Genomic DNA, 27231 nt, shown 5'->3' with positions numbered 1-27231 from the left:
GACCGGGCGGTCTTGAGCGGTGGGACCACCAGGCGGTTGTCTGAAGAAGACCGTAGGTGACGGGTGGGGGTGTAAGGCTGCAAGAGAGACTTGATGTAGACGGGTGCAGTCCCGTTCACTGCTCGGAAGGTCAATACCAGGGTCTTGAATCTGATACGGGCCATGATAGGTAGCCAGTGGAGAGAGATGAGGAGCGGGGTAACATGGGAGCGTCTGGGTAGATTGTAGACCAGGCGGGCCGCTGCGTTCTGAATCCTCTGAAGAGGGCGGGTTGCACATGCTGGGAGACCAGCGAGCAGCGAGTTGCAATAGTCCAACTTGGAGAGGACAAGTGCTTGGACTAGCAGTAGGACATGATACTTAATGACTTCTGTCCTGTAAAATGTGTTTGTACAACCTGGGGCTATACAATAAGATCCTACTTTGCACCTTGTTTTAGCTGGATCGTTTGAAGCCTTTTCTACCTCTGTGTTCTCCCTGACAATCTGTCAATGTCAATCTTGATGACTGCTAGCAGCCATAGCAGCTGGCTGTCACAGTACCTAACAACCGACGTCACAGACATGACGATTCAAAGATGGCCGCGCCCTGTAGTTAAGTAGTAAAGTTTAAAACGTTTTTATTAACAAATGGAACATTTTGCTCTTTTAGTTGTCAGAAAGTTTTGTGATCTTATTTTAATAATAATATGAGCTGTACTTCATAAATCAGTTCAGTTCCACTTTAATTTTTAATATGTGGTGTCAAAAGGAGCTGCGATGTCGTGGTAAATACAACCTCAAAGGCTACGTGATTAGTAGCCTACATTCCAGACAAACCAGTTAGTCTGGAAACCAGTTGGGCGATAACACCGGAAGTTTCCCGAGAGTGGCAGTTCTCCCCTATTTAACAATCTCTTGTCAAGTCCTCTACGCACGATTCAAACTATCGACGAGAGAGTGCTGGCTTGTCTCCTGCGTCATCATTACAGTTGACATTCGCGAGATGTCGAGCGCCGCTTTGCGTTACGGTAACAAAGATTGTAACTGGGGGCTCAAGGGGGATTGGCAGAGGTATTGTCAAAGCCTTTGGTAAGACACAGAGTTTACTACTAATTCGTTTTGATTGAAATTGAATTTTATAGAAGATTTGGGTCAGAGTGTGCACTAATATTTAGTTTCTATTGCAGTGGAAAATGGGGCAAAAGTTGTGTTTTGTGCCTTAGAATGTAAGTCTGAACAAACGTTATATCATTATAATGTGATTGTCGGCGTAGCAAACAATTATGTACATTATTATATTACATTCTGTAATAATAACATTCTGTAATACGATAATGTGCGACAGCAGTAAACAATCATACTGTATAAATGAATTACATAACTTAAATTGCATGCTACATAGCATAGGGGTCGTTCAACTTTATTTTCTATCTATCTCCAGTGGACACCGCTAAGGCGCTAGAGGCAGCGCTCAACCAGGCTGGACCAGGTTCATGTAAATTCGTGTCGTGTGACATCTCAAAAGAGGAAGACATCAAGGTAAAGAATGTGGTTGACCTCGTGATGTAACGTAATGAAAACAGGATGTGTGTTCTCAGTTGATCAAGGTTACTTTTAGCACTGTTAGTGCACGTTCCTTTCATATAGGCTTAATTTTGGTCATGGGCTCATCAATCACTTTTTTTCCACTGTCCTCACACAAACACATATGAAACACATACATTCACATATGAAATGTTCACACACGCATTCAGACTACCAGGGCCGGAGTGGGGCCACTTTTCAGCCCAGGAGTTTCAGCCCCAAGACCGGCCCTTTTTTTTGTATACCAAACAGGGCCGAATGCAGCCTGCTTTGACTGTGGGTGCAGTGAACTTTTCTGGGGGGTATCATGATTACAGAAAGGGATTGTATTATTTTTTATATTGATACAATTTTTGAGACTGCTTAACGATCCGGGTGTTAATCAGGCACGGAGCCAGACGTTGTAAACATTCGTAGCTTTGCCCCAACCTAGGACGTATGGGTCTGATGTGATGCAAGATAGGCACTTCTACACTTAATGCGAGCGCGCAAAGCGCGCAAGCGAAAATTTGTGGCCATTATTTGAGCGCAAAATACTTTTTTGAGCTTTATGTAAAATAAACAGACGTTTTTCAATTGGTAAAACCTTGTCTTGTGATGCCATCACTCCGGCCCTGCTCCCATCCATCCTCCCTGACGCGTATCGTTACGGTAGGGCCGCCCGTCCCAGCTATCGGTAGCCTATCTGAGAAAACTTTTTGGAAAAGACACGCTATGGACCCAACCAACTCTATTTGGGAGGGGAGAACTCCCTCACATGGTACAACCCATGCAGAGGCTGAGGTGTCAGAATGCGGAACGTGTGTATCCTACTTTGAGAAGATAGACTAACGTGACAAATGTCAACAACAAAAAAGTCCTCGACCGGCCCAAAAGTGAAGCGGCCCACCGGGAACTCTCCCGATTCTCCCGATTACCCACCCCGGCCCTGCAGACTACTGAAAACTCACATCCACATATGTGAAATGCTCGCATAGACACGTATGAAACCCATTCACATGCGAAATGACACAAAAAAGTTTTTTTTTTTTCCAAAACTTTTATTTTTCGAAAATAATAGACGGTACAAACTAACACTCAGTATTGCCGTTGTGAGCATGATCCATTTAGGACTAGAGTTACTGCCTTACCTGACAGGTTATTCTGCTTCTCTGCAATAGCGACGTGACTGTCATATCTTGAAATTCATCAGCACATGCAAATAGAAAGTTCTTACATGTATCTATCACAAATCAACTACCAATATGCTCCTGACCATTTCATTTACTTTCCTATTCACAGCGAATGATTACTGTGACAGTTGAGCAATATGGTCAGATAGACTGTCTGGTCAACAATGCCGGATGGCGTAAGTACAGCCGCATTGATTTGGAGAGTCAAAATACAGTGTTATAATTGAAGAATTCTTTCTTGAGTTTAGCGTTCTGTAGATAACGACGCACCTGTATGTTCTCCCTGCCTCAGACGCGCCTCACAAAACCACGGGTGAAACGACAGCAGATGAGAGAGAGAGAGAGCGAGCTTATATATGCTTCTGCGTTTTTCGAAAAACGGACACATGGGAACGCCCTCTTCTCCGAGGAACGCCCTCTACGAGCTCTCCGTCAGCCCTCGGAGAGCCCCGGAGAGCTCGACGTGCACCTCCTGAATTTTCTAACTATCCGTCGTGAGCTACGGAGACCCCCTTGGCTGTGATTGGTCAGTATTAAGAATCGCTTGCGTCAGGGGCGGGGTTACATTTACATTTAGTCATTTAGCAGACTCTTATCCAGAGCGACTTACGGGGGTTGCCGGGATAAACAGGACGAACAGAATCCTTTGACCGCCATTGCTGTAAGTTTTCACAATTCATATTTCAGCAGTACAATTTTACAGTACATGTAAATCAGCATCTGAATTAAAATGTGACGAGAAATGGGCAGTGTAGTTGCTGAAAATGTGCGTATTTTATTGATGAAACGGCTAATTTGTAAATTTGCTCCGACTTCTCGATAACCTAGGTAAATAAACACTCCACGACGATTTACAAAAAAACGTTGCGCCACCTACTCTTCTGGCGGTGAATTGTTTTCAGCACCCACAGCCTAAGGAGAACCATAAACGCAGTCTATCCGTCCGTATCCGTGCGCCCGCCCATCCGTAAACGGAGACGCAGAAGCATATTGCAGCCTAGAGAGAGCGCAATGTTGTGATGATATATCCCCTGCCTCCCAGTATGCCTTGCCCCATCTGCGAGAGTGCCAGGGGAACATCATTAACATATCCAGCCTGGTGGCCTCCATAGGCCAGAAGCATGCTGTACCTTACGTAGCCACCAAGGTGATTTTAAGAACATTCCATTACATCTTGATCTCCTGTCTGGCTTTTGAAACCGTAATCTGCAGCTGCATGGGGGGTGTCTACTTTAATCCACAAGGGGGCGATCGTTGCTATGACCAAAGCTATGGCAGTGGATGAGAGTCGCTATCAAGTCAGAGTCAACTGGTAAGAACATGTCGAAATGTAACAAAACCCAATGATTAACTCAATTTATTATCATATTTGAGCAGCTTTATTTTTTTGATTCAGAATCTTTTTCTGCGTCTTCTTGGGAATGTTTCTCTATATTTCCCCTCCTTCCCATCTGCCGTCGCTGTCAGTATTTCTCCCAGTAACGTGATGACGCCACTATGGGAGGAGCTGGCAGGTCAAACAGCGGACGCCGCAGCTACGATAAGAGCGGGAGAAAACGCCCAGGCAAGTTTCGGAGTTTCTTCTGATTATTTTGTTCGGAACTGAAAGGTTGAAAGAAATAAAGGTTTATTTTTTTAATGGTATAATTAACTTGCACGATGCCTCCGCTCAAACACGTTGCACCTTTCCTTCTACAGCTTATTGGTCGGATGGGGACCGAGGTTGAGAGCGGGCTGGCGGCGCTGTTTCTGGCGGCGGACGCCACCTTCTGTACAGGGATAGATCTGCTCCTGAGTGGGGGAGCTGAGCTCAACTATGGATTCAAGAGTCAGGTCCCATAAGATAGTAGCAGAGCCCATCTACGGAGAGCCTGTCGACTCCCTATTAAGCCCCATTGTACTGAATCTGGTTGCAGTTCCACCAGAGTTCCACAGGGGGTGATCGCGAGCGATTGCAAAATGAATGGGAGTCTGTGGAGCTAAACGGCTAAATTTGTCTCTTTCACCTGATTGTCGTTGAGAAATCTCAGATTTTATTGTAGTTTTTGCATATTCAACATGGATTATAGGTCAAAAGTTGAATGAACGAGTACTTATGTCCTTTCGATTTGTTACAGGGTGAGTCGTTGTTGCTCATAACTCGCTAGCATTCTGCTAATGAATGCTGATTGGTTACTGAAGGACTTAGTACGACCAGAGATCCCGCTTGATGGCATCCAAGGTAGGGTGAAGTGCCTTGACCAAGGGCACAACGTAATTTTTCACGGCCGAGAATTGAACCGGCAACCTTCTGATTACTAGCCCGATTCCCTAACCGCTCAGCTCTGACTCACCAAACGTTTAAACTAAATAGTCTATATTTCCTACGTTATTTCTATCAAACAGAATCCGACTAAACAACTTAAATTAGTTTCCCGCCTTTATTTGAGCGCAAAATAATTTTTTGAGCTTTACGTAAAATAAACAGCCGTTTTTCAATTGGTAAAACCTTGTCTAGTGAAGATGATGTATTTTTGTCTCTTATTTTTCAGCCCCTTACGTTTCTTAGCCTGGTTTTCGATCGTTATACAGTACCAGTCAAAAGTTTGGGAAAATGTGTCCAACCTTTCCCGGTGCTCCCGATGGCCAGTCCGCTACTTAGCATGCCTGACCAAATTTGGCCCTTTTGGAAATCTAATTGGGGAACCCTGGCATACATCATACATCACCTGTGATGAACTACTTTATTTTTTATCAAAAGCGTCAAAACCATCACTTACTGTAAAGCTAACACACATCCAATAGACATCATTTTTTATATTGTATAAAAATAGTTTCTACTAGATGTAAGATGGGTTTGTAAACCCCTCCCCACTTTGCCTCTGATTGGCGGTGAGGTTTAGGCATTAGGAGTGACGATTGGTTCCAGAGCCAGTTGTAAAGTTGTAAAGCACTGGTAAAATGCTGTGTTGGCCACGGCCATGACCCCCTCCCTCCTTGACTGTACCTCTTGGTCTTTCTTCTGTGCCTACTGTCTGTACACGTTATGGGGCAAGGGTTAACTCCTTAAGAAGTTATCTTTGGCGGGCCCCTACCATGCCAAGGTGGGTCTGCAACAGGGCCAGGACAGGTTTAAATCAAGGCTAAAGCTCAGCAGCCCCGACCAAGAAAAGCCCAACAAGAAAGACCCTTATCCTTTCTCCCAAACTATCCCGCCATCCTCCACTCCAATCATGCGTCCATACTCCCTCTCTTATCCTCAAACCAGACATATTTAATCAAGCCCCACACAGATTTGCCACCAGAACGGATTACCGAGCCCCAACATTGCTGAGCAGGGACTCTAAGTTGACCACAAGTACCTTTGGTAAACTGCGCTACAGCCCAGAAGCTTAAAATAAAAGCCAGTCTGACCCCTTCAGCTTTTCCCCGTTCCGATGACTGCGGCACATCTGTCTTTTCGTGGGTGTGTGTGCCCCCCTTGCCCCCCCCCCCCCGTTCAAACGAGCGTGAATGTTTGTGGGATTGAGAGGAACTGGGGCCGAGATGGCATTCAGATGACAGTGTTTGAAGAAAGGGAGAGACAGGAGATCTGTAGAGGGCAGGAGGTGCAGGATGCAGGGGCGTAGGTATGTTTTCAAAGCTGGGTGGGACAGCTTTTGTGGCCACTGAGGATGCGGGCGTTAAATATGATTTTCTTAATGAAAAGTGTGTGTGTGTGGGGGGGGGGCGGGGGGGGGGCAGCTAACAGATTAGCTGTAAAAAGTGGGTGGGACATTTATGTATAATGACACCTGCGCCCCTGGTTGGAAGTGTCCTCATGTGTTACAATTTAGCAACGGCTGCTGCTTGGCCTTTCTGGCTAGTCAGAGGCCCCGCCAATCAAATCTGCAGTGTTAAAAAGCGTTCTAGTGCTACTTTTAAGGAAAATAAAATGTTGAAAGCAATGTTTGATTGGATGGTCAGGTTTGAGATTATGAATGATATTTACCTTTTAAAGGGACAAAAGTAGGGTACTATGACTAGGCACATTGTTGAATTGTTTGAAGAAATTGAAAATCTTTCTGAAATAAGGCAGTCCGTAGATGACACAGTATAAGTGCAGTGGAGTGAAAGAGCATTCATATCACTGAATAGTTTGCTCTTTGCCATAAGTAGCTCAACCACTTTCAGGGCACCGTCATCAAACTCAGCTAGACATGGTTTTCAAAATATACCAGCTGAGTTCATTTGTCGTTTCCCAACTTGTCAAGGGGTAACTACAGCACCCTGTCACACACTGATATTGTGCAACTGAGGTCTTACAGTACCCCCAGTGCCTGGTTCTCTGGGGGGGGGGGGGGGGAGAGTCCCTTGCTGGGGGGGGCACTCTCTTGCTGGGGGGGGCACTCTGGGACAGTTGTGCTCTGCTCAGGCACGTGGCACTCAGAGCTGCCTCTGGAGTCTGACAGGTCACATCAGCATCAAACAGGGACAACAGGGAGCACGGCCCGAGGACAGGGTGGGGAGGCGATGTCCCACACATACACTCACTCTCACACATTTACACTCATGCTAACACTCACTCACACCCACGCACACACTCACACTAAGGTTGGGTATCATTTGGGTTTTTACGATACCGGTGCCAAATCCCTAATTTTTTAACGGTTCCGGTGCCTAAACAGTGCCTGAACCGATACTTAAAAAAAAAAAGAGCCACAAAATGATGGTAGATGACATACACTCACTCACACACACACTGTAAACCTGCTCGCTAAGAACTGCATGAGAACAAACTGTCACATGCTGCATCATCTAGCAGCATGCACGTGAGCACACATACACTTGATCTATCTGTCTGACACACACACACACACCATGCGTCATTCAGGCCCCTGTCAGTGGGGAGTTCTTGGCTCCAGGTCTGAGCAGGCACACACAAGCTGGGATGGGGTAAGGGGAGCCCCTCTGGGCGGTAACACTGCCTGTCTGGACTGCGTGTTATATCTCTCCAGGTTTATATGGAGCCCTAACTCCTCCACAAAGAGAGGTCACCAGAGGTGTTGTGACATAATAAGCTTACTGGAAGAAACGGTGACTTCCTGTGGATGCGCTTGGATGAGTAACTATAGTCTCCCGAGGGGGGCGGTCAGATTAGGGCAAACTGATGTGGTTTGTGGCCTGTCCCATGGAAGGGTGAGGGGAGGGAAAAGGAGAGGAGATTTTTTGAAGGGGAGATAGTGGCATTTTTAGTTTGTATGGTTCCCTGGGCAATCCCCGCCCCCATGTTGCCTATGCCTAAATCCACCACTGAGTGGGGGAGAGCGACAGACTGGAGAGAAGGACATCATCTCATATTTTTTGCCCTGACAGTTCTGCTGTGTCAGAGTTACGGTGGGGGATGAGGGAGGGGTTGGGGGTGTACGGATCAACCCCTGCACCTTCCTGTCAGAACGTAACAAGACCAATCAAGTCTATGACGATACCAAGGATGGCATTGTCAAATGCAAAAGGGACATTGGCGGACACTCACTCACACAAACAGGAAGGGCATGCACCGACAGTAAGGTATCACAAGTCTTGATTCTCGAAAGTCTCTGACCTGTGTGTGTGTGTGTGTGTGTGTGAGTGACCGGTGTGAGATGTTGCTGAAAGAACTGCTCTGTAACGCGCTTTTAAAACAACTTCAATGCACTTTATCTTTTGTAGAGAAGCTGCATCAGACATATATGTATGTCTGATGCTGATGTATATGATTTCATTTTGCAACCTCACAATGAGCTACAAGATGTTGCTTAGCCACACGGACACACAGACTGTACACATGTCAACGTTGAGGTTTGGTTTTCCTTCTTTCTGAGGCGCTTGGAGAAGATTAGTTATTTCAGTTGTGCATGTGATTGATGTAGTTCATCCACTTAAATCCATTAACCCTTGTGTTATCTTCGGGTTATTCTGACCCATCAGTCATTGTGACCCACCGTCGTATTGCGACAACTTTACCGCATACAAAAACAAAGTGAGGAATTTTCTTTTAACCGTCAGGCTGTCTCAGACCCCCCAACATTGTGAAGGTTAAAAGAAAATGCTATTTATTTGTTTTTGTATTGGGTAAAATTGGTTAAGCACAACAATGGTTCGTTGTGAACCTTTGGGTCATGTGACCCGAAGGCAGCACAAGGGTTAAGGGTTTCTAAGCACTCCCATCGTAACCAAATGGGACTGTCAATCACATTAGCGATGCGTGCTAGTCAATCTGCACTGACTGGATTGCTAATGCTGACAGCAGAGAAGAGAGGTGAAGGGAGGGGAGGCGAAGAGAAGAGAGGGGAGGAGCGGGAAGGAAAGGAGTGGGAAGGAGAAGAGAGGGAAGCGGAGGAGAAGAGAGGGTAGGAGAGGAGTGAAGGAGAGGAGAGGAGAGGAGAGGGGAGGAGAGGAGAGGGGAGGAGAGGAGAGAAACTACTAGGAAATACTCACCCGTGGACTCCCGGCAGACTCAATGCTCTGTGTTTCTCTCTTCCTTTGCTCCTGAACGATGATTTCTTTCAGATACTCGTTTACCTGTGTAATCAACCATCAAACTGATTCATAAAAATTCTGTCAGAAAATGATTTATGTGTTACATTTACATTTAGTCATTTAGCAGACGCTCTTATCCAGAGCGACTTACAGTAAGTACAGGGACATTCCCCCTAGGCAAGTAGGGTGAAGTGCCTTGCCCAAGGACACAACGTCATTTGGTTTTCACAGCCGGGAATTGAACCAGCAACCTTCTGATTACTAGCCCGATTCCCTAACCGCTCAGCCATCTGACTTCCCTTAATGTGTTAATGTGTCTGTACTATAGCTTGAGAAACAGATGAATCTGACAACTCATGTTATATTTTCTCTGGCAGATGGGTCTGGCCACCCTACCATTTAAACAGACTTCACAACCAGAATCTGGTCAGGCCAATCACAACTGTTCATCTGAAATGGGGCGGGTTTAATACAAGAAAAACCAAGATGACGTTTTGTTGCTCTTGTCATATCTGCGCCTGTTGTTAATGCCCCTTAGAAATAAAAAATGAACTGAGAGGTTCCAGACTAATATGCATTTGTGAACTGGTCAGGCTATCTGTACTGTATGTCTCTCTATGCACATGTACCCACTCCCATGAGAGAAAACAGTAATATATGTGTGTGTCTCCAGTCTCTGGCTGGCCGCAGTCCAGTGTTGCCAGCAAAGGAATGTAAACAAACCGGGCCTTTTTATGTAAAGAGGTGGGGCTATGCTAACACGCGTGCACACCCACATACATACATACACACATTCACATACACTAGATGGAATCCACTCACAGACATATCCTGGAATTAACGCGCTTACACCAAAGAGCACTTAAAACCGTTTACAAAAGATATGAAGCACCCTGATGTGAACAAGACGAGGTCCAACTCTTGCTTGAGTCTTTGTGACTGACCTTATTGATCCAGACAGCCAGGGCTTCCTCCGTGCTACAGGGCGTGTCGATGTCGGGGTCGTTGGGGCAGTGCTTTCGCAAACACGCCGTCACCTTCTCCGGGCTCACAGCCTCCACCGTGTACGCCATCATCAGCGTGTCGATCATCGCCATGTGGGCGCTCTGCAAGAGGAAACGGGCTGTTAGCACGTTGGGGTAATTACGGTTGTAATTCCAGTACTGGGTTCTTATTGCGAGTCTTGCTAGCGCTCTTCCCTCTGTGTTTTTTGGTGGGTCTGAGGTCTACAAGGATAGTGTGAGAGTGTGGATACTAAACACGAACGTAGGAGTGTTTGAAATGTGGGTGGGTCATACTGAGTTGGTTTGGTGTGAGTATTTAGACGTTTTAAAGGACATTAAGAGGGTGCCACCTCACAAGTGAACCATGAAGTATTTCTCTCTCTCTGTGTTTCTCTCTATGTCTCTCTCCCTTTCTCTCTGTCTCTCAATCTCTCTCCCCCTCAATTTCTTGTCTGTCTCATTGCCCTTTCCCTGGTGGCTGTTGCCCTGGAAACAAGTTGTCTGTCCCTTGTTGCACAACCCAATTACAGACTTATGAGAGGGAGTAGCAAGAGGCCTTGCCTGGTTGTGTTGCCTGCCGATAGAAAATGTGCTGTAGCTATTGCACATGCACACACATATATACCAGCCCCAACCAAAAACTCACATATGCTCCTCTGTCCTCCAGAAACAACAGACCAAGCACACACACACACACTCTCGTTCCAAGCATGGGATAAAATGTGATAGGAAGGTGATAGAAAAAAGCACTTCCTGCCTTGTTTGGGTCCACAAGTTCAGTCAGGACTTTGCCACTGTCATACTGGAATAGCGCTTTCAATCCATTGTAATGACAAAACACAGTGATGCTGGCATCCCTGCCCTATAATCACAGAGCATTGAAGGTTACTGTGTGTTCTCCCGTCTGCTAAACTGAAGACGTCGATGTCCTCAAATTTACAGATCAGCCTAAACCTTTTCAACAAGTGACTTTTCAGTGAGTACCTTTAAAGTTAAAATGGGTGCATTCTAACTTATAGTACAAAGGCCCCAATGTATGCACAGCAGAAACTTTGGCCTGGTGTAATTCTGGTGTAGTTCAATCCATTAACATTGGTCACAGCCATGAGGAGATAAAAGATTATCAAATATATGATCTTAATCTGTGTAACTGAACAGGCTAATTCACTATTTGAGGATCCTAATAGTTAGCCTGTGTGGCACCGTGTAATTACGTATGGCTCCAACCTGGCAACTCTACACCCAAACAAACACTCCAAGCGCATCGCCCTTCTCTCATCACTCCCCTTTTAATAACATACTCTAGAGACATATGAGGCTGGCCTTAATTTCAGGCATCCAAACATTGGGGAAACAACATATTAGCCTCCTCCCCATCTGCCTCTAACACACACACATACACACACACACACTGTACTATGTGAAAGGGACACAGTTGAAATTAACTTGGCAACCTTGAAGCAAATAAACAGCAGAGGACTAATTTCAACTGAGAGGGCTAGTTTCCTTGCCTTGAGAGCATTGGTGAAAATATATTGGTTTGATATCCTTTGTTGGCCTGCAGAGACAACAAATGACAAGAAAATACACACATTTTGTTACAGCAAGTGTGTATAATAATATTTATGGATGGAGTAACCTTTTTTATACTGGAATTCTGTAAATATATTTGATAGAAAACAGGCGTACAAGAAAGTGTATGACACTACAACATGTGGTACTGTATTACTGTGTATGTAACAACATTGGCCGGGTTTCCCAGATTCGTTAAGAAGCTCTTAACACTAAGAGCTTCTTAAAAGCGTTCTAAGAACGCTCTTAGAACGCTCTTAGAACGCTCTTAAGAAGCTCTTAGCGTTAAGAGCTTCTTAACGAATCTGGGAAACCCGGCCATTGTTGTTTGAAACACAGTATGGGTGTTAACATGTACAGATTTTACAGTACTTGGTTATATATTTATCAGTCACATCACATCATATTGAACTAAAACACTCATGTCCCATTGGTCAATGGAGCCCGGAATACAAGCACCTAACCAGTTTCTTCATAATTATCAGCTTTTTAGGGAGTCTATTGAGTCTACTCAATAGAGTAGAATACAATACTATGTATTGCAGTATCATGAATTACTTTGCTTGAATGAACCAGGTGCAAATCAACTCAGTTAGAGCCAGTTCCAGCAAAAGGAAAGTGACAATTCAGACCACATTACTGTCTAAATGTCACATGAACCTGAAAAGGACAGTCAGAGGGGATGGAACAAGAGATATAGAGAAGAGGAGGCGAGAAGAAGCAGTGAGTGTATGGGAGAGAGATGGAGTCTGTTAGTCTCTTTCGCTTCGGTAAGTTACCTTACAGTATTACCTCAGAAGAATCGTTTTCCCCCAGGAACACACGCCGTGACATCACTGTGCCAAACTGGTCGTTACCATGTGAAAGCAGATAGTGAGCTATAATGTAACAACCTCCCCATTACTACTGCAACATTACCATAGTTAGCACCAACACCCTTTCTTGGCCTTTTCACATTCTGCTCTCTCATTTAATCTGATTAGTTCTATGAGGTTCATATTGATTTTCTCCTAAGGAAAGAGATGCATTTTAATTATCGACAGCATTATTATTATAAAAATTATTGACTGCTATGCACATAATCACTGCTGTGTAGCTGAGAGATTATTTCCTGGTAACAAAATACCCTGAGCTTAAGGCAGAGCGGTACATCTTCAGAGAAGCCTTGACAGACACAAAGAACGGCATAAACCCTCCATTGAATTCTCCTTTACAGAACCCGATAAAGGCAATTATGTACACATAAACATGTAATCTGCGTGATATTTTCCCTCATATTTTTCTGACGTTTTGTCAAACGTCAGATGCAACTGTTGAATGTACTGAGAGAGCAGGCTAACCTGGTTACATTTGAGTAAACAGGAAAGAGCTAATAATTGCACACATGATAATAAGCCACATACAGTATGGCTCGTTTACGTCATGAGCTGGTCTGCACATGGTAGCTCTCAGTCTGTTCCATTCGCGGCATTGCTTATGAGAGGTCTTGAAATCAAGAGGTTTAAATTGGATTGGGTTTGAAAGTCACAGGGACATTATATTTCAGGTAAGCAGCAAAGCTCCCCAAAAATTTAAAAATAAAAGTCCTTGCAGTGTATTCCAGTCCAGTATTATGTAACACTTGTTCATGATTCTTTAATCTAAAAGTTGCAATGAAATGTTATGTATGTAGAAATGTTAAATTGTTTCAGCACTAAAAGTGGTGGCTTCAGCTCCGTCTGAGAGTGCATTGCCATGTGTCGAAAAACACTAACAGACAGATGCAATGTCTAAAAATGAAATCTGTCCTACGCAAGGTAACTTCTCGCCAACTTGGCCTGACACTGAAAAGCTCTCAGCACGAAACAGAAGACCTTGGGAAAATAAAATGAATCCACTATGAAAAGAGAGAATTCTACACCAACCTCTATCCATCTATCTTAATCTTGAATTTTCATTTTCTTACAGTAATGAGACTGGTTTGAGAAAATCCTTTCTGAGGATAGCTGATATATCTAAAATCCTCTGCTCTGATTTCTACAGTCTTTACAAGGACTGTACAGTCTAAGGTCTATGAGAAAACGACATCACTCTTTATCTCATGGTTAGGGAGTGAGGGTACAACAAGATTACTATGCTATTAGTTAAGGATCCAAGAGATACCTACACTATCCTCAGTATGAATGAACATGGGTTAACATCAGAACCATCTTAATATCGGACTTAATCTCCACATTAGTGACCTAGGCAACAATAAAAAATTATTGGTGGGAAGATTATGAACAGTGATTTCCATTGGATCCTGAGCATCAGTCCCTGCAGACTACAAACTTAGCAAAAGTCTAAAAGGGAGAAACTCTTGTGTAATACCCCTATAAAGAAACAATATGGTGAGACATCTAGAGTAAACAAGTTAATATTTGCTCATGTTTGAGGGGCAAGTCATGCCAAGAAATAGCAGACATTCCTAAAGTGTCTGGCCTCCCTTTCAGGCAAGTCGACTCATGAACTTTGAACTTGAATCCCCTGTAGTTGTACACTTCTGTGATTTCCTTGGTCCTGGGGCAGTTTAGAGTCCACATACTTTGCGGTAAAAATACAAATTTGCGGAGAACGTATCTGACCCCAGAAATACGAGTAGAACACCGGAAACATGGGGTAATAAACAAACCATGCACCTGCTTGGACAAACCTCATAACTTCACCTTCATTCCACAGTTATTGTTTGTTTGTTTACAGACATGAGTGATGAACACACTGTAATATTGAAAAGAGAGGCAGACATACAACTTTAACATTTCTTCCATATTGAAGGGAAGCACCACTGGGTCTACAGTTGGGTTAATAATCCAGATGGATTTGTGAGGCATCTCTCACAGTCCAGATTCATGGCTCAAATGTAATGTGATGAGTTCGTTCATCCATTTTGTACTTCTTGTGAACAGCCCTCGGCACTGTGAGGGATGCACATTGCTGCATCTCCGCACGCCAGAGACAGAAGCACCATGGACAGGCTTTCTTTCACATTGTTGCTTTAAACCATCATTGTGTCTCAGATCAGTATAGGGGGACGGACTGGAGACTGGGAGAGACTGGTTTTGAGATTTTGGGAAAGGACGTGTCAGTTTAGAGTCTTATGGTGCCTGTTCCAGATACATATTTAAATGTGAGTGAGGAATGAGATACAATGGCTTAGCTGTATAGAACTGGATGTCTGATTGGCTGACTGCATAGGTCACAGCTATTCAGAATTCTCCCCCTCCGAGCTAGAGAAACCTCCTCTCCACCACACCGACCACACCCCTCCACCTCTCCTCGATAAGTAACCATGGAGACGGATGGCTGCTCAGTAGGAACGGGAATGGAGGGCAGCGGGAGATAAAGAGGGAGGGAGGGAAGAGAAGGGAAAGAAGGAAAGGAGTCTCAGAGAGAACGCGGGAGAGAAGAGGGGTACACCGATACTCATCCCCCCTGTCTCCATCCTTCCGTCCATCATGGATCAATAGAACAGCCTTCCTATTCACCTCAGTAAGCAAACAAAAGACAGCAATTCTTGTTTTTCATTACCATCCTAACACATCTTTCTTATCCTACTAACATCCAGCGAGTGACTATAGAGCAGTCAAATATTGTAAAAACCCAGACCCAATAAATGCATCCTTTGGATATGTCGGCTCATGATATAGGATGAACATTTGCATAACTGCGCAGTGACAGTAAGGACACAGAATCTTTACACTGTCAAAACGACAACCTTCGAGTTCTACACATCACATCTACTAAGGTCTACCTTTTAGCTGAATTCAGAGCATCGTATCGGAAGGTTGTCGTTTCCAAAGCTGCCCAAGGGCGCATGGGCAGAGGAGCTGAGAAGAGGCATCAGGGAGCCGTCAAAAAGATGTCACAACAGCACCAGATTACTGACCGACACAGCAAAGGCCTGTAAATTCCATGTTACCATGAATACGATTACAGCAGTGAAAAACGCTCACATTTTATGTTGAGATGAATTTATGTCAATATTCATTTAATATATGAATTTCAGATTTTTTTTCTTGGGGACATTGTGCCAAGAAAATTACCTGTAGCAATTTTGTTTTATTTGCATATATAACATGTTACAAGAAAAGGAGCAACAGTTTCACAGAACAGCTGACTTGTTAAGATCCTTGTAAACTGTTTCTCACTAATGCATCGACAAATACGACAGAGGTTCCATCTGTTTTATATTCTCCATGCAGAAGGTTTGTCAGATATCAAAACACTGGAGCCTGAACTGCAAAGTGCTGAGGAAACTATCAGGATATTAAATTATTTTCGCAGATTTACATAAAACCTACACTTGAAACTAAACACTTGGGCTGTTTTGAATATTCAATTTAAGCTAATGCTACATATTACCGATATCATGGCCACTGACACATTTCACTTCACCCAGTTGAAACAGATTCAAAGGCATTATCAATGTAAACAAAACATGACTATAACCTCTCTCTCCATGCCAATGACTATGATATAGGCCTATAATATCTGGCATACACATGCACTGTCCTGTATATTCCAGAATAAGGATGCCATCTATGGCTCCAAACATCAGCAACAGTAGTCAGAGCCGTCTCCATGGTGATGGTGGTTTAGATAAAGACCTATATATCAGAGCGTACTGACAGGAAGACATTTTGTAGCCTATTTACTATACCTCCATTAAATATTAAACATGTTCAAGACAGTTGTTTAGAGTGATAACACTGACCATCATGATGAGCATGAAGTGTAGAAGTATAAATCTGGTTTGTGAATCCCTGTGCACGGGTTAGTCTCGCGCTGTCTTGCATATGCACAAGCACGCACGCACACACGCGGACACTGACACACATACACCGTCTGTTAATGATGACACGTGGATGCAAAGCGCTCTTTCCATGCGCCAACCACCTGGTCTGCACACTGTTTATCTTGCCACAGGGACCACTTCAAACCCTCTAAACTGAAGGCAATGGCAGTCACATGCCTACGCTGTCCACCCCTATATGCTGTATGTATTAAGGGTCGTGCCAACCAAAACTTCAGCAGGAATAAATCACAATCTCAATAAATGTTAGTATTACTTGTTGTAAGTGTCAACATTATTCACTACTTACAATATACTGAATATTTTATTAATGTGTTCACAAGAGAGACACATGGTTCAGAGACACAGAAGTGGGCCCTGGGGATGGCGTGCTTTCTAGCTGAGGAAAGAAGGGCTACTGAAGGGCAAAAAGCCCTCTCCTGGTACGACAATGTGAAGTAAAAAAATATTAATCCTGTTGGTTGTAAGATCTGAGTTAAACTAGCTAACTGTAACATTATTCACCACTCCTCCTCCACCAGTAAAGAATAGTCCTCTTCCTCCCCATGTGATGGGTGGAAGCTTTTCCTATGTCAGTGCCAGGGCAGAGTTAAGATGGTATTATACCCAGCTTGCATGTCCACTCATGTCCATAATTTTTCTTGCCCAGCAGTGAGTAGTCAAGCTTTGTACCAAAGTTTCTTTTCTTTACCATCCTGTTACAGAGCAGGAAAAGATACGTGAGGACGATGTACCGGTAAAATAAGATAAGTGTAAACTCAAGGAATAGTTCTCTGCACCTGTTGGTAATGACTTTTTGCCATCATTAGTGCAAATCGTATACTGCATCAAGGGATGTGGGCGGTTGAGTGCGTCATAAAAAAAACAAGCTATTTTAAGGTCTGACATGTCCTGTTTGTGTGTGTGTGTGTGAGTACTAAAGGTATAAGAGTAAAAGAGAATATGAGTAATATAGAATGTGTGTGGGTGTGTGTGGGCGGCAGCTGCAATTTGTAGCCAGTGTCTTCACCATAGAGCCAAAGAAAGGGAATGAGAGAGAAAGACGGAGGGGGGGGGGGCTGCATTTGGTTTTCTCGACCAGCTTATTCAATTCGGTAATGTGACAATGCCTCTTACATAAGACAATCTTGTATGAGACTGCATGAAACCGCAAATGAGGCAGCAACTGCATCTTAAAATGGTTCTCCTCCCTACAAAAGAATAATTATTTTGCTCATGATTTCCCATAAACACGAAACACAAACTTGTATAGGACATTTTGGACTATTTCCTTAGGGACAAAATAATGATGTCCCTTGTCTAAATAATATCTAGCTGTAAATCTTCTGATGCGGTTGAGAATCTCAACACTGCAGGTGTTTTCCACAAACTGAGGGAGCGATGACAGTTCTTCGCCCTCAGCTCTCCACTGAGCCCTACCTTCAAATAGAAACTCCCTTTAATAATAGATGCAAAAGCCCAATCCACCTGAGCAGCCTTTTTGTCAATGTCAAATCTTTTCTACCAAACCTGAAGCTTAGAAATGGCGCAAAATCAAAAAATGTGTTGTTTAACCGCAAACTGAAGCAAATCATTGTTGTGAAGAGTAGTAATGGTAATGGAAGTAGTGGAAAAGGAACACAATGTAAAACGAGACTAAGTAGAAAAAAAGGTTAAATAACTGTACCATCTGCAAATCAGCAAGCCTCAGTCAATAATGGCCTGTAGAGACACTGTAACACTGTTTGATAGTTACGCTATGATAGAGAACCACTCAAATGACAAAGGCCTCCTGTTGTGATTGAGACGGGGCATAATGACTGCCTCTCATTTCAGCGAGGCAGAGCCTTGTAGAGTCGCTTCGCTTGTGTGCTCTCAGACACATTGCTCCACGAGGACAAAAACACACACAGACAGTTAACAGATAAACGGACAAAGACAGAGATATACAGAGAAAAAAAGATAACATCAGTGCGATTGACAGATAAAGTGTGTGAGGAGACGATCACAACAGGAGAAACAGAAAAAAGCGGACATTAGAAAGAAGTACAGACCGAGATGGTCAAACGCGATAACAACAAAGATGGCTGCCGGCCTTCCCACTGAACTTCCCTTTCCCCCTTCTCCTCCCCTTACCAAGAAGAGGGTCCTGCTTCGGAGGTCCCTCTCCGTGACCAGACGCTCCTGGTCAGCAACGTAGAGGCCGCGCTGGGCCAAGGCCTGGATGACGTCCTCGTGGCCCAGCAGGGGCTTGGCGCTGTCACTCTTCAGGATCAGGCTCCCCGCCCTGCAGTAGAGGTCCGCTGACAGAAGCAGGTTGGTCAACGGGGGCTTGAGGTGCTCCTGGTCGTACTGGTCTGTATAGAAGGGCTCCTTCAAGTCGGCCGGGACACTGTCTGTAGGACGGAGAGAGGTGAGGGAAAGATTATTGCATTTAATCTGATTTAATTTTATGTGTTATCCTTGTTATAGAGAGATGGTGCAAAAAGAGGGGGTGAAAAACACAGGAAAACTAGATTGTTAAATCGCATCCAAGCACAAATTAATACTGTCCTCATGCAGTATGATTCAAGTTTCTTGACCTAATCTTGGTATTGTGGGGTTTTATATATTTAAAAAGGCCACTAGTCCACCACCAAACATAAGTATGTATTCATTTAGCAAATGCTTTTATCCAAAGAAACCTGAAAGCTCTTGCTTTGCAGTCAAATGCTCTAACCACTAAGCTAATATCCCTGGTGAATGCCTGATTCAGTGTCTGATATTGGGAGTCTAGTTCATATTTCAGTTCTCCATACACAAGCGTAATCTCGAAAAGAGATGTATGGATGAACCTCTCTGTTACTATGGAAACTAGAGGAGAGGAGGAACCCAATCGTTTCATCTTCCTTCCCCATCTCTCCTGCTTCCAGCTTCTTGGGAACTTCCCTCTCAGTATGCTGCCTCAAAGAGGCAAGACAGATTCACTCTGTGTGTGTATTTGTGTGTTGTGTATGAATGGTGGTGGTTCATAGACCTAAACTTCTAACAATTCACCTCCTCATTTGGCAGATAGCTGAAAAAGAAACAGCATCTGGCTGAAAAATTGCCCTAAACAGGCATCGACTAAATACAAAACTCCCCAACCTGATTCTTCCAAAAATGGGACTGACAAGAAATAGGAGCAACAGTGCTCTCACTCAGACCAGTCTTATGCCAATCTCTGTGCCACACAAAGTACCAGCTGTTTGTAAGCTTGATTAACCCTTGTGCTGCCTTCGGGTCACATGACCCAAAGGTTCATAACGAACCATCGTTGTGTTTACCCAATTTTACCCAATACAAAAACAAATCAAAATAATTTTCTTTTAACCTTCGCAATGTGGGGGGTCTGAGACAGCCCAACGGTTTAAAGAAAATGCTTCACTTTGTTTTTGTATGCGGTAAAGTTGTCGCAATACGACGGTGGGTCACAATGACTGATGGGTCAGAATGACCCGAAGATAACACAAGGGTTAAGCGTGTGAATCTGTGGCAGAGGCCTTCTCGGCTTTTAGCGCCCCGTCACCCTCACACCTTTCAGCGAGTCACGGCAGACGGAGAGAGAAGCAGCTCATAACACAGGCACTCCCTGGCTCATTAATAAAGTCAACTACAGTAAGGGTCTTATCTTAGAATTGGCCATTACTGAATGAAGTCAAGAATTTTAGAACTTAATCATAAAACAGTGATGTAATGTTGATCATATGCGGTTGAGAAAATATCTGGTCCCCCAAAACATCTTTCTGGTTGGAGACTGCAGTGTAATCAAGAATAATTTGACAGATGTTGGATGATGGTGAAAAGATTCAAGATGCAAAAAGGATGAATGAAGTCAGTGCTTTTAGTAATAGATGAATATTTCTCACCCATGAATTCAGAATACTCATAACTTTTGTGGAAACTGATTACATCAAACTTTTTAACCCTTGTGTTCTCTTCGGGTCATTCTGACCCATCAGTCATTGTTACCCACCGTCGTATTGTGACAACTTTACCGCATACAAAAACAAAGTGAAGCATTTTCTTTTAACCGTCGGGCTGTCTCAGACCCTCCACATTGCGAAGGTTAAAAGAAAATGATTTTTATTTGTTTTTGTATTGGGTAAAATTGGGTAAACACAACGATGGTTCGTTATGAACCTTTGGGTCATGTGACCTGAAGGCAGCACAAGGGTTAAGTAATCTAAGCAATTTCTTGTTATAACTTATACAATCTATGAATTGATTTCAATAATAGTTTTTTGTTATTATTTACTTAAAAGATTAGATTGTTATAATTGTTTGATGTCATCAGTTTCCACACAAGTTTTGAGTAAACCCCTTACCGAGGTTTACAGTGTACTAAACCTGTTATCGTCATAGACCCAGGCAGCACACCTATTAGCCAAAAATCCACAGTAAAAATGGTCCTTCCAAACTCAGCAGTCTTTGTGTGTGCCTATGCCCACTAGCTCTGTGCGTTTCTTTCAAAAGTATTTTAGGAAGCGTAGGATGGAGCTTGGAGAGCTCTGGCTCTTCCTCCTGGGACAGTATTTTTGGAATCACCCCAGTTCATTCAGACCTCATTGAAACTACAGTGCATGGAAGGTCTGGTTTGGCAATTCTGTATTTTCAGATATACAGCGGGGGAAAGCAAAATAAGCAGGGCTCAACAGCTGTAGGGCATTCAGTCTGTCTGAAAAGAGAATCATACAACAAAATAAAAACCACTCCCAACATTGTGTTATGTTGTCCTTTACCAAGCCACACTTTGTTATGGGATGTTTACGATCCATACACTTGTATATGAATAGCAGCTGGTCTTGATTACATATCCAGACCCTGAAGAGCAAGCCAGAAGACATCTTGTTGTAGTTCAGTTACAAAGGAAGATCATCGCAATTTGGAGTGCATGGGGACCATGCAAGTCCTCAATAGCCAACATCGTCTTCAAATCCACCGGTACTGTTGGTCTTTTATGGACAACAGCTTAAGGCAGAGTTTCAATAAGAGGGCTTTCCAAATTGCACACTGCATTATCTATTAGTAAAAAAAAAAAAAACGTTTAGATCAACATGCTATTGAGCCTTTTGCCATTTTTCCACATCAATCTCAAATTAACAAGACAACAAGTAAGGAAACTAACTATAAAAGACATGGTGCAGACATCAGAGCACAGCCCATTTCATATTTTCATCAGCTTGGCTTTATCAAAGCACTGTGCAGACTTAATTGTCTTTCCTGCATGAGTGGGTGAACACCATAGTGTACATCATAAGTATCCCGCGGCTAAGCAAACTCATCCTGAGCTATGAGCACTTAAAACGAGCAAGCAGTGAGTAGAACACAATTCCTCTTTAAACATGCAAACTGCTGACAAAAAAACCCAAAGCTAAACAACTGAATCAACTCTATAGCACAGTGTTAAACCTATGTAAAGTTTTGAATAAGGCCTATTTTGGTACAGTGTTGATTTTTAGGTGGCAATCTCTTTCCAGCTTCCAACCTCAGATAGGAAACCTTGGTAAAACTACCGTCTACGGTGAGGAAAGGGTTTCCATAGGCCAATGAGATCCAAACATTAGACTCAGGGGGTGACCTTATGGAAAATAATTCAAGTAACCCAAAAGTCACCCCATGACATGCTTATATTTACTCTCCACAAAATGGACCTGGCCCTTGACAATGATATGGATCAATCTGAGGAGGAACAGTTCTATGTTTTCACCATGTTACTGAGACACACTATAGCTCACAGCAACTGAGTAAGATGGAAAACATCTGAGCTGAGGTGACTCACATAATGGATGAACACATCCAATCACCACCCCCGGCCCCCCACAAATCAAGTGAGGTAAAGTTCTGAGTTTTACAGTAGCCTTCTTATACAAAACATTGGTCATCTCAACAAAAAAAATCATATAACATAGTATTGGATTTAGTATTAGTGTAGTTTGACTGCTTCACCCTAACAATAATGATTTTCGAAAATGCAGGTAGAACAAACTGATGCATATATTAAAATCCTAAAAGAATACATGCCTTGTAAAGCCTTTCACGCTAATGGGAAGCTGTTTAGCTAAACCTTGGGTGATGATCCAAGAGTTTGTTATGAGATCATTTGTGGCATCTGTTCACACCTGCATGTTTATATGCACCCATCTCAATCAGTAAAGATCATGCAGCAGTAATTTCTTGAGTGGAGCTCTAAAATAAGCCTAGTTCATGTGTGTGCCATATTGTGGGGTGTAAGTTTTCCCACTTATCAACTCCAATTGAATTAGGTGCTTGAAATATTTGTGTATTGATTTTCCCCTCAAACTGTTGGCCAATGTTTTGCACACATTTAAATGGGTTTGACAAGTTTAGCAACAATGTCGTGAATAGGCAATGGATAAATGGTTCACAGTTGTTATTAAATATACAGTGTTTTGACCTGCTATCGTACCATGCATTTAGAAAAATAGAAGAAAACACAACACCTACCTGGCCCATATGCTTTGGCCACTAGCCATTTAATGCTAGAACACATTTTGGCCTTTGAAAAATCATAATGCTCAAAAGCCTTTATTGCCGGGGCAAGACAGTTCTTCTTCTCCTTGTTCTCCATCACTTCGCCCATTGTAAACCAGCCTTCTAAAAACTACAGTACAGTATGCTACTATGAAGCAATACAAACCGATGTCATCCCTCCAATGGAATCAAAAGTCAATTGTCAATTTTGACTTATTGAATTCAATTTTCGTTCATAAAAGACTACTGTGTTGTCTTTTGAAATGGTCAGTATGCTACGAATTCCATGAACCTTTCTCCCTGTGGTCTATTTTTCATTCTGCTACCAGTTGAAATCAGGTTTGCTGAATAGCGGTTCGGAATTTTAGTCCCGAAGGATGCATCTTTTCCCCAGCCGGAGAAAAAAAACATAATTTTAAGTACTTCTTCTACGCGCAACCCGATTTTTCTCTTGTACATTCACATATTCCTTATCTGAAGGATCATTTTCGTATCCCGCCTGTAAGCAATCTCAGCCTCTTCTCGCTTAATGCGGTTTTCCTGCCGCACTGTGGCTATCAAAGACACGCATCACTGCGCGTGCGCGTACCACCCAGCTATTGCTCGACATAAAGGGCATGCCTTTACAGTGTGTACACAGTGCAAATATAACTGATTGTAGCCTACTCGTGAAATATGTATTAAGCTCATGATGCTGAAATGTCAATGGCTGACACAATTAAGGTTGTTTGCAACCGTACCCCAATCAACTACGCAACACAAAACAGCATGGTATGTAACACATGGCCAGATCAATCCAATGATTGGTTTAATGCAAAGGATATCGGTTGAACTACACTACCCAGCATGCAAGTTTGAGACAACGTCATCAACATGGGTCGGATTTGTCCGTGATGATTGTAAAAAAAAAAAACTCGACAGATGTCATGTTTGTGTTCATTTAAAAGTAGAAACATTTCCTTTACTGTGTTGGACTATTCGTTTCTTATTCCAGTTTTGCGTGAAATCGTGTGTTGTTTAGATCGTGTTAGATCGACTGATCAAGAGAAAAGGGCAGACACGTCTGAAGTAACTTGGATTGATTTGATTCTTGTTTTTCCTTGCTAACTCTAGAAGAAAATGTTTATGCCAAGAGCACTCAAGGTAAAGAGACCTACTGAAAGCACAAACCCAGTTTCAAAGAAGTGTAAGGTGCGCCAGTGCAACGATGACATTCCAGAAACCATCACCCATATTTCCTCTGCAACTTCTAGGCCTACAGAATGTGTGGAAAAAGAGCTGAACACTAAAATAAAAGGACATCCAGTCCACGAAGACACAGACCCTCTATCCCCGTCTATAAGTTCTGTTCATACATCAGAGGATTCCGAGGGGTCTCCGGCAGAAGATAGCGAAGAGGAGGAAGAACCGGTCAAATCATTCCGAAAGAGCCAGAGATGGCCCGAACCCGGGGAGCCCGTTTGTGTCATGTGTGGTCGCTTTGGGGAGTACATTTGTGACAGTACAGATAACGACGTGTGCAGTTTGGAATGCAAAGCCAATCACCTGGCTAAAATGGGAATGAGCCGTGGGGAGGACGCATTTAACCATAAACAAATAGGGGAAGCAAGGACCTCGCTGTCAGAACAGTTTTCTGCCGACAGCACTGACACTATTGTCAGGGACCTAGAGAAGGGCTATTCCTACAAGGATGATCCCTTCATTTCGGGTCTCACTGAGGAACAGGTGCAGAGGGTAAAACAGGAGCTGGGGATAGCAACCCAGGGCAGAGAGGTAGCCAGACCCATCATTGAGTTTGAGCACTGTAACTTCCCTGTGACTCTTGGTGCCAACTTGAAGAAGGCTGGTTATCAGGCACCTACACCAGTACAGATGCAGATGGTGCCTGTGGGTTTAACCGGCAGGGATGTGGTCGCCAGCGCAGACACCGGCTCTGGGAAGACAGTGGGCTTTCTCCTGCCAGTGGTTGTGAGGGCCTTGGAGGTACAGTGATAGGACAGGGAGCTACTGTCCGACAATCTTTTCTCTTAGTTTTTATTCCTCTACTTCTTTTGTACTTTGGCCTGTACAGAAGACCAGCAAAGATGTTGGATAAGAGTGCCCTACTCTTGAATCAAAGGCAATTTTATGATGTAGACTATTACTCAGATTTGCAGCCGACCTAGAAAGAGGTTGCAATGCTGTTTAGACAGGATATCAAAATGAATGGTATATATTTGTAAACCTGAGTAATAATTCCTCTTCACTCTTAACTATACAGGTCAAACAGTAATAAGAGACAATTTGATTATGCAGCTATACCGAAAAGTAATTTAGTGTTGCCTTGAGCACCTTTTCTATACTAAGGACACGTTTCGTCCTTACTTCATGCGTGTATTGTAACTGGGTGATTTGTATCAGTACAATAGTGTAGATACAATAAAATATGTAGGCATGTTCCAATGCTTTCCCTCAGAGACCAGCAGATGGAGAACATGGACCTGCGGCTCTCATCCTGACCCCTACCAGGGAGCTAGCCATCCAGATCGAACGGCAGGCCAAGGAGCTGGTGCTGGGGCTCCCCAACATGAGGACAGCCCTGCTGGTTGGGGGCATGCCCCTTCCCCCTCAGCTCCACCGCCTTAAACAGAACATCAAGGTACAGACTTAGGTAAAGGGCTCCTTGAATGGTCATGGAAAACCTGTTAAAGTCTATTTTCAACATAGACCACCCATATGTGCACAGAGACTGTAACAGTTGTTTGGAGGCTATGCAACTAATATTTTTGTGTGCTTACTTGTAGCATGAATGTACATGCATAAAAGTCATGGAGAGTGAGATTTCTGATCATGGAAATTAGGTTTAAAGTCATGGAAACCCATTGGTTAAGTTAGGTGTATAAACCCTGATAGTACAACTGGGAACAGTTTTGTTGCATCAATGTTTTCTCAAGACTTAAAAATCACGGCAACTTTAAGTATTCTGAATGTTGAATGTTTGACATAATGGGATATATATTTATACAGTACTTATATTTGTGTATTTACATATTTATTCTAATGAATTGCTCCATAGATAATAATAGCCACCCCTGGACGACTCCTGGATATATTGAAGCAGAAGGCAGTGAAGCTAGATGCAGTGAGAGTTGTCGTGGTGGACGAGGTATGCTCTTCTTGTAAAACAACAATTCAATACCACTTCACGTATATTTGCACCAGACTAACACAGACGATCTGGTGTATCCAGGCATTTAAACCTATAATTTGGCTGTGTAGGCTGACACCATGTTGAAGATGGGCTTTCAGCAGCAGGTTCTAGAAGTTCTAGATGACGTCCCTGAGGACCACCAGACTCTGTTGACGTCTGCCACCATCCCCGTCGGAACAGAGCAGCTAGCAGCCCGGCTGACACAAGACACGGTCCGCATCACCATCGGGGAGAAGAACCAACCGTGTGCCAATGTTAGACAGATCCTGCTCTGGGTGGAGGAGCCCTCCAAGAAAAAGAAGCTCTTTGAGATCTTAAATGTATGTTCACAGGAACTTAGTATTTTCCTTAACCCAAACAAGTAAATCTAGAACTAAACCACTAAAAGGACTCTTTAATCCAGTATATAGTTGGCTATGTGTTATCTGTGTCCTGGAAACCAGCTTCTTGTGTTAATTGGGGGGCTTGAATTTCAAGTTTGGTTGTAACACTTCACAATGCCACAGGGTAGGTTGCTATTGGCTTGCCATTTTAGGAACTAGAGGTGGGAACTGGAGCTTGTTTAAAGTAGTCTCCCTCTGGACCATATTTAGACAGACATCATGGCAGCCCAGACACCCCTTCCAGAGGAAATGGGTGGGCCCTTCTCCAGGAAACAAAGCAACGGCTCATACCAAAAAGCCCATGCAGTGCTTTCCTAGACCTATTGGAGGAATTACATTATTGCAATTTTTTTGAATAGCTGTATCTTGTTTACCATGTGTGGAAATATTGAGTCTTTTACCATAAAATCTTCAGGTCACAAAAAAAGATATAGAAATCTTACCCATGACAACATATTTAACAGACATTCTCATTTTTATATTTTTCTGAGGTATTGAGAAGAGTTTATTGTAAGGCTCATACCCTTAAGAGTATGAGGCAT

At 43.3% G+C, this 27231-nt stretch overlaps 2 protein-coding genes and 1 pseudogene across 5 annotated transcripts in view; 2 read left to right on the top strand and 1 right to left on the bottom strand.

Moving 5' to 3' along the window:
• camsap2a (calmodulin regulated spectrin-associated protein family, member 2a) overlaps nucleotides 1-23651 on the bottom strand; it is a 43952-nt gene extending 20301 nt beyond the window's left edge. For all 4 annotated transcript variants that reach the window (XM_062450493.1, XM_062450494.1, XM_062450495.1 and 1 more), the window contains exons 1-4: nucleotides 23090-23651; nucleotides 18740-18999; nucleotides 10162-10323; nucleotides 9176-9259 (exon numbers count right to left, since the gene is read on the bottom strand). In XM_062450493.1, the coding sequence (XP_062306477.1) occupies nucleotides 9176-9259; nucleotides 10162-10323; nucleotides 18740-18999; nucleotides 23090-23225 (642 nt within the window). In that variant the 5' untranslated portion in view covers nucleotides 23226-23651. The remainder of the gene's footprint in view (nucleotides 1-9175; nucleotides 9260-10161; nucleotides 10324-18739; nucleotides 19000-23089) is intronic.
• On the top strand, nucleotides 856-4963 carry LOC134011061 (17-beta-hydroxysteroid dehydrogenase 14-like; annotated as a pseudogene).
• Nucleotides 23652-23995: 344 nt separating the features above from the next.
• ddx59 (DEAD (Asp-Glu-Ala-Asp) box polypeptide 59) lies at nucleotides 23996-27147 on the top strand. Its single transcript, XM_062450699.1, has 4 exons — nucleotides 23996-25099; nucleotides 25572-25754; nucleotides 26172-26261; nucleotides 26375-27147. The coding sequence occupies exons 1-4, from the start codon at nucleotides 24236-24238 to the stop codon at nucleotides 26669-26671; spliced, it is 1434 nt and encodes a 477-aa protein (XP_062306683.1). The 5' UTR covers nucleotides 23996-24235; the 3' UTR covers nucleotides 26672-27147.
• The last annotated feature ends 84 nt before the right edge of the window (nucleotides 27148-27231 follow it).

This window comes from Osmerus eperlanus, chromosome 24, assembly GCF_963692335.1.
Source record: "Osmerus eperlanus chromosome 24, fOsmEpe2.1, whole genome shotgun sequence".
Taxonomy (NCBI): Eukaryota; Metazoa; Chordata; class Actinopteri; order Osmeriformes; family Osmeridae; genus Osmerus; species Osmerus eperlanus.
Note: the sequence above shows the minus strand (reverse complement) of the source record. Positions and strands in the feature narration are given on the sequence as shown.

What these genes read in the sequence shown, in the direction of transcription:
- ddx59 (XM_062450699.1), top strand. Translation starts at nt 24,236, where the DNA reads ATGTTTATGCCAAGAGCACTCAAGGTAAAGAGACCTACTGAAAGCACA. An exon ending in GCCTTAAACAGAACATCAAG is followed by an intron (nt 25,755 to 26,171) that starts GTACAGACTTAG and finishes ATTGCTCCATAG; the next exon opens with ATAATAATAGCCACCCCTGG. An exon ending in GAGTTGTCGTGGTGGACGAG is followed by an intron (nt 26,262 to 26,374) that starts GTATGCTCTTCT and finishes TTGGCTGTGTAG; the next exon opens with GCTGACACCATGTTGAAGAT.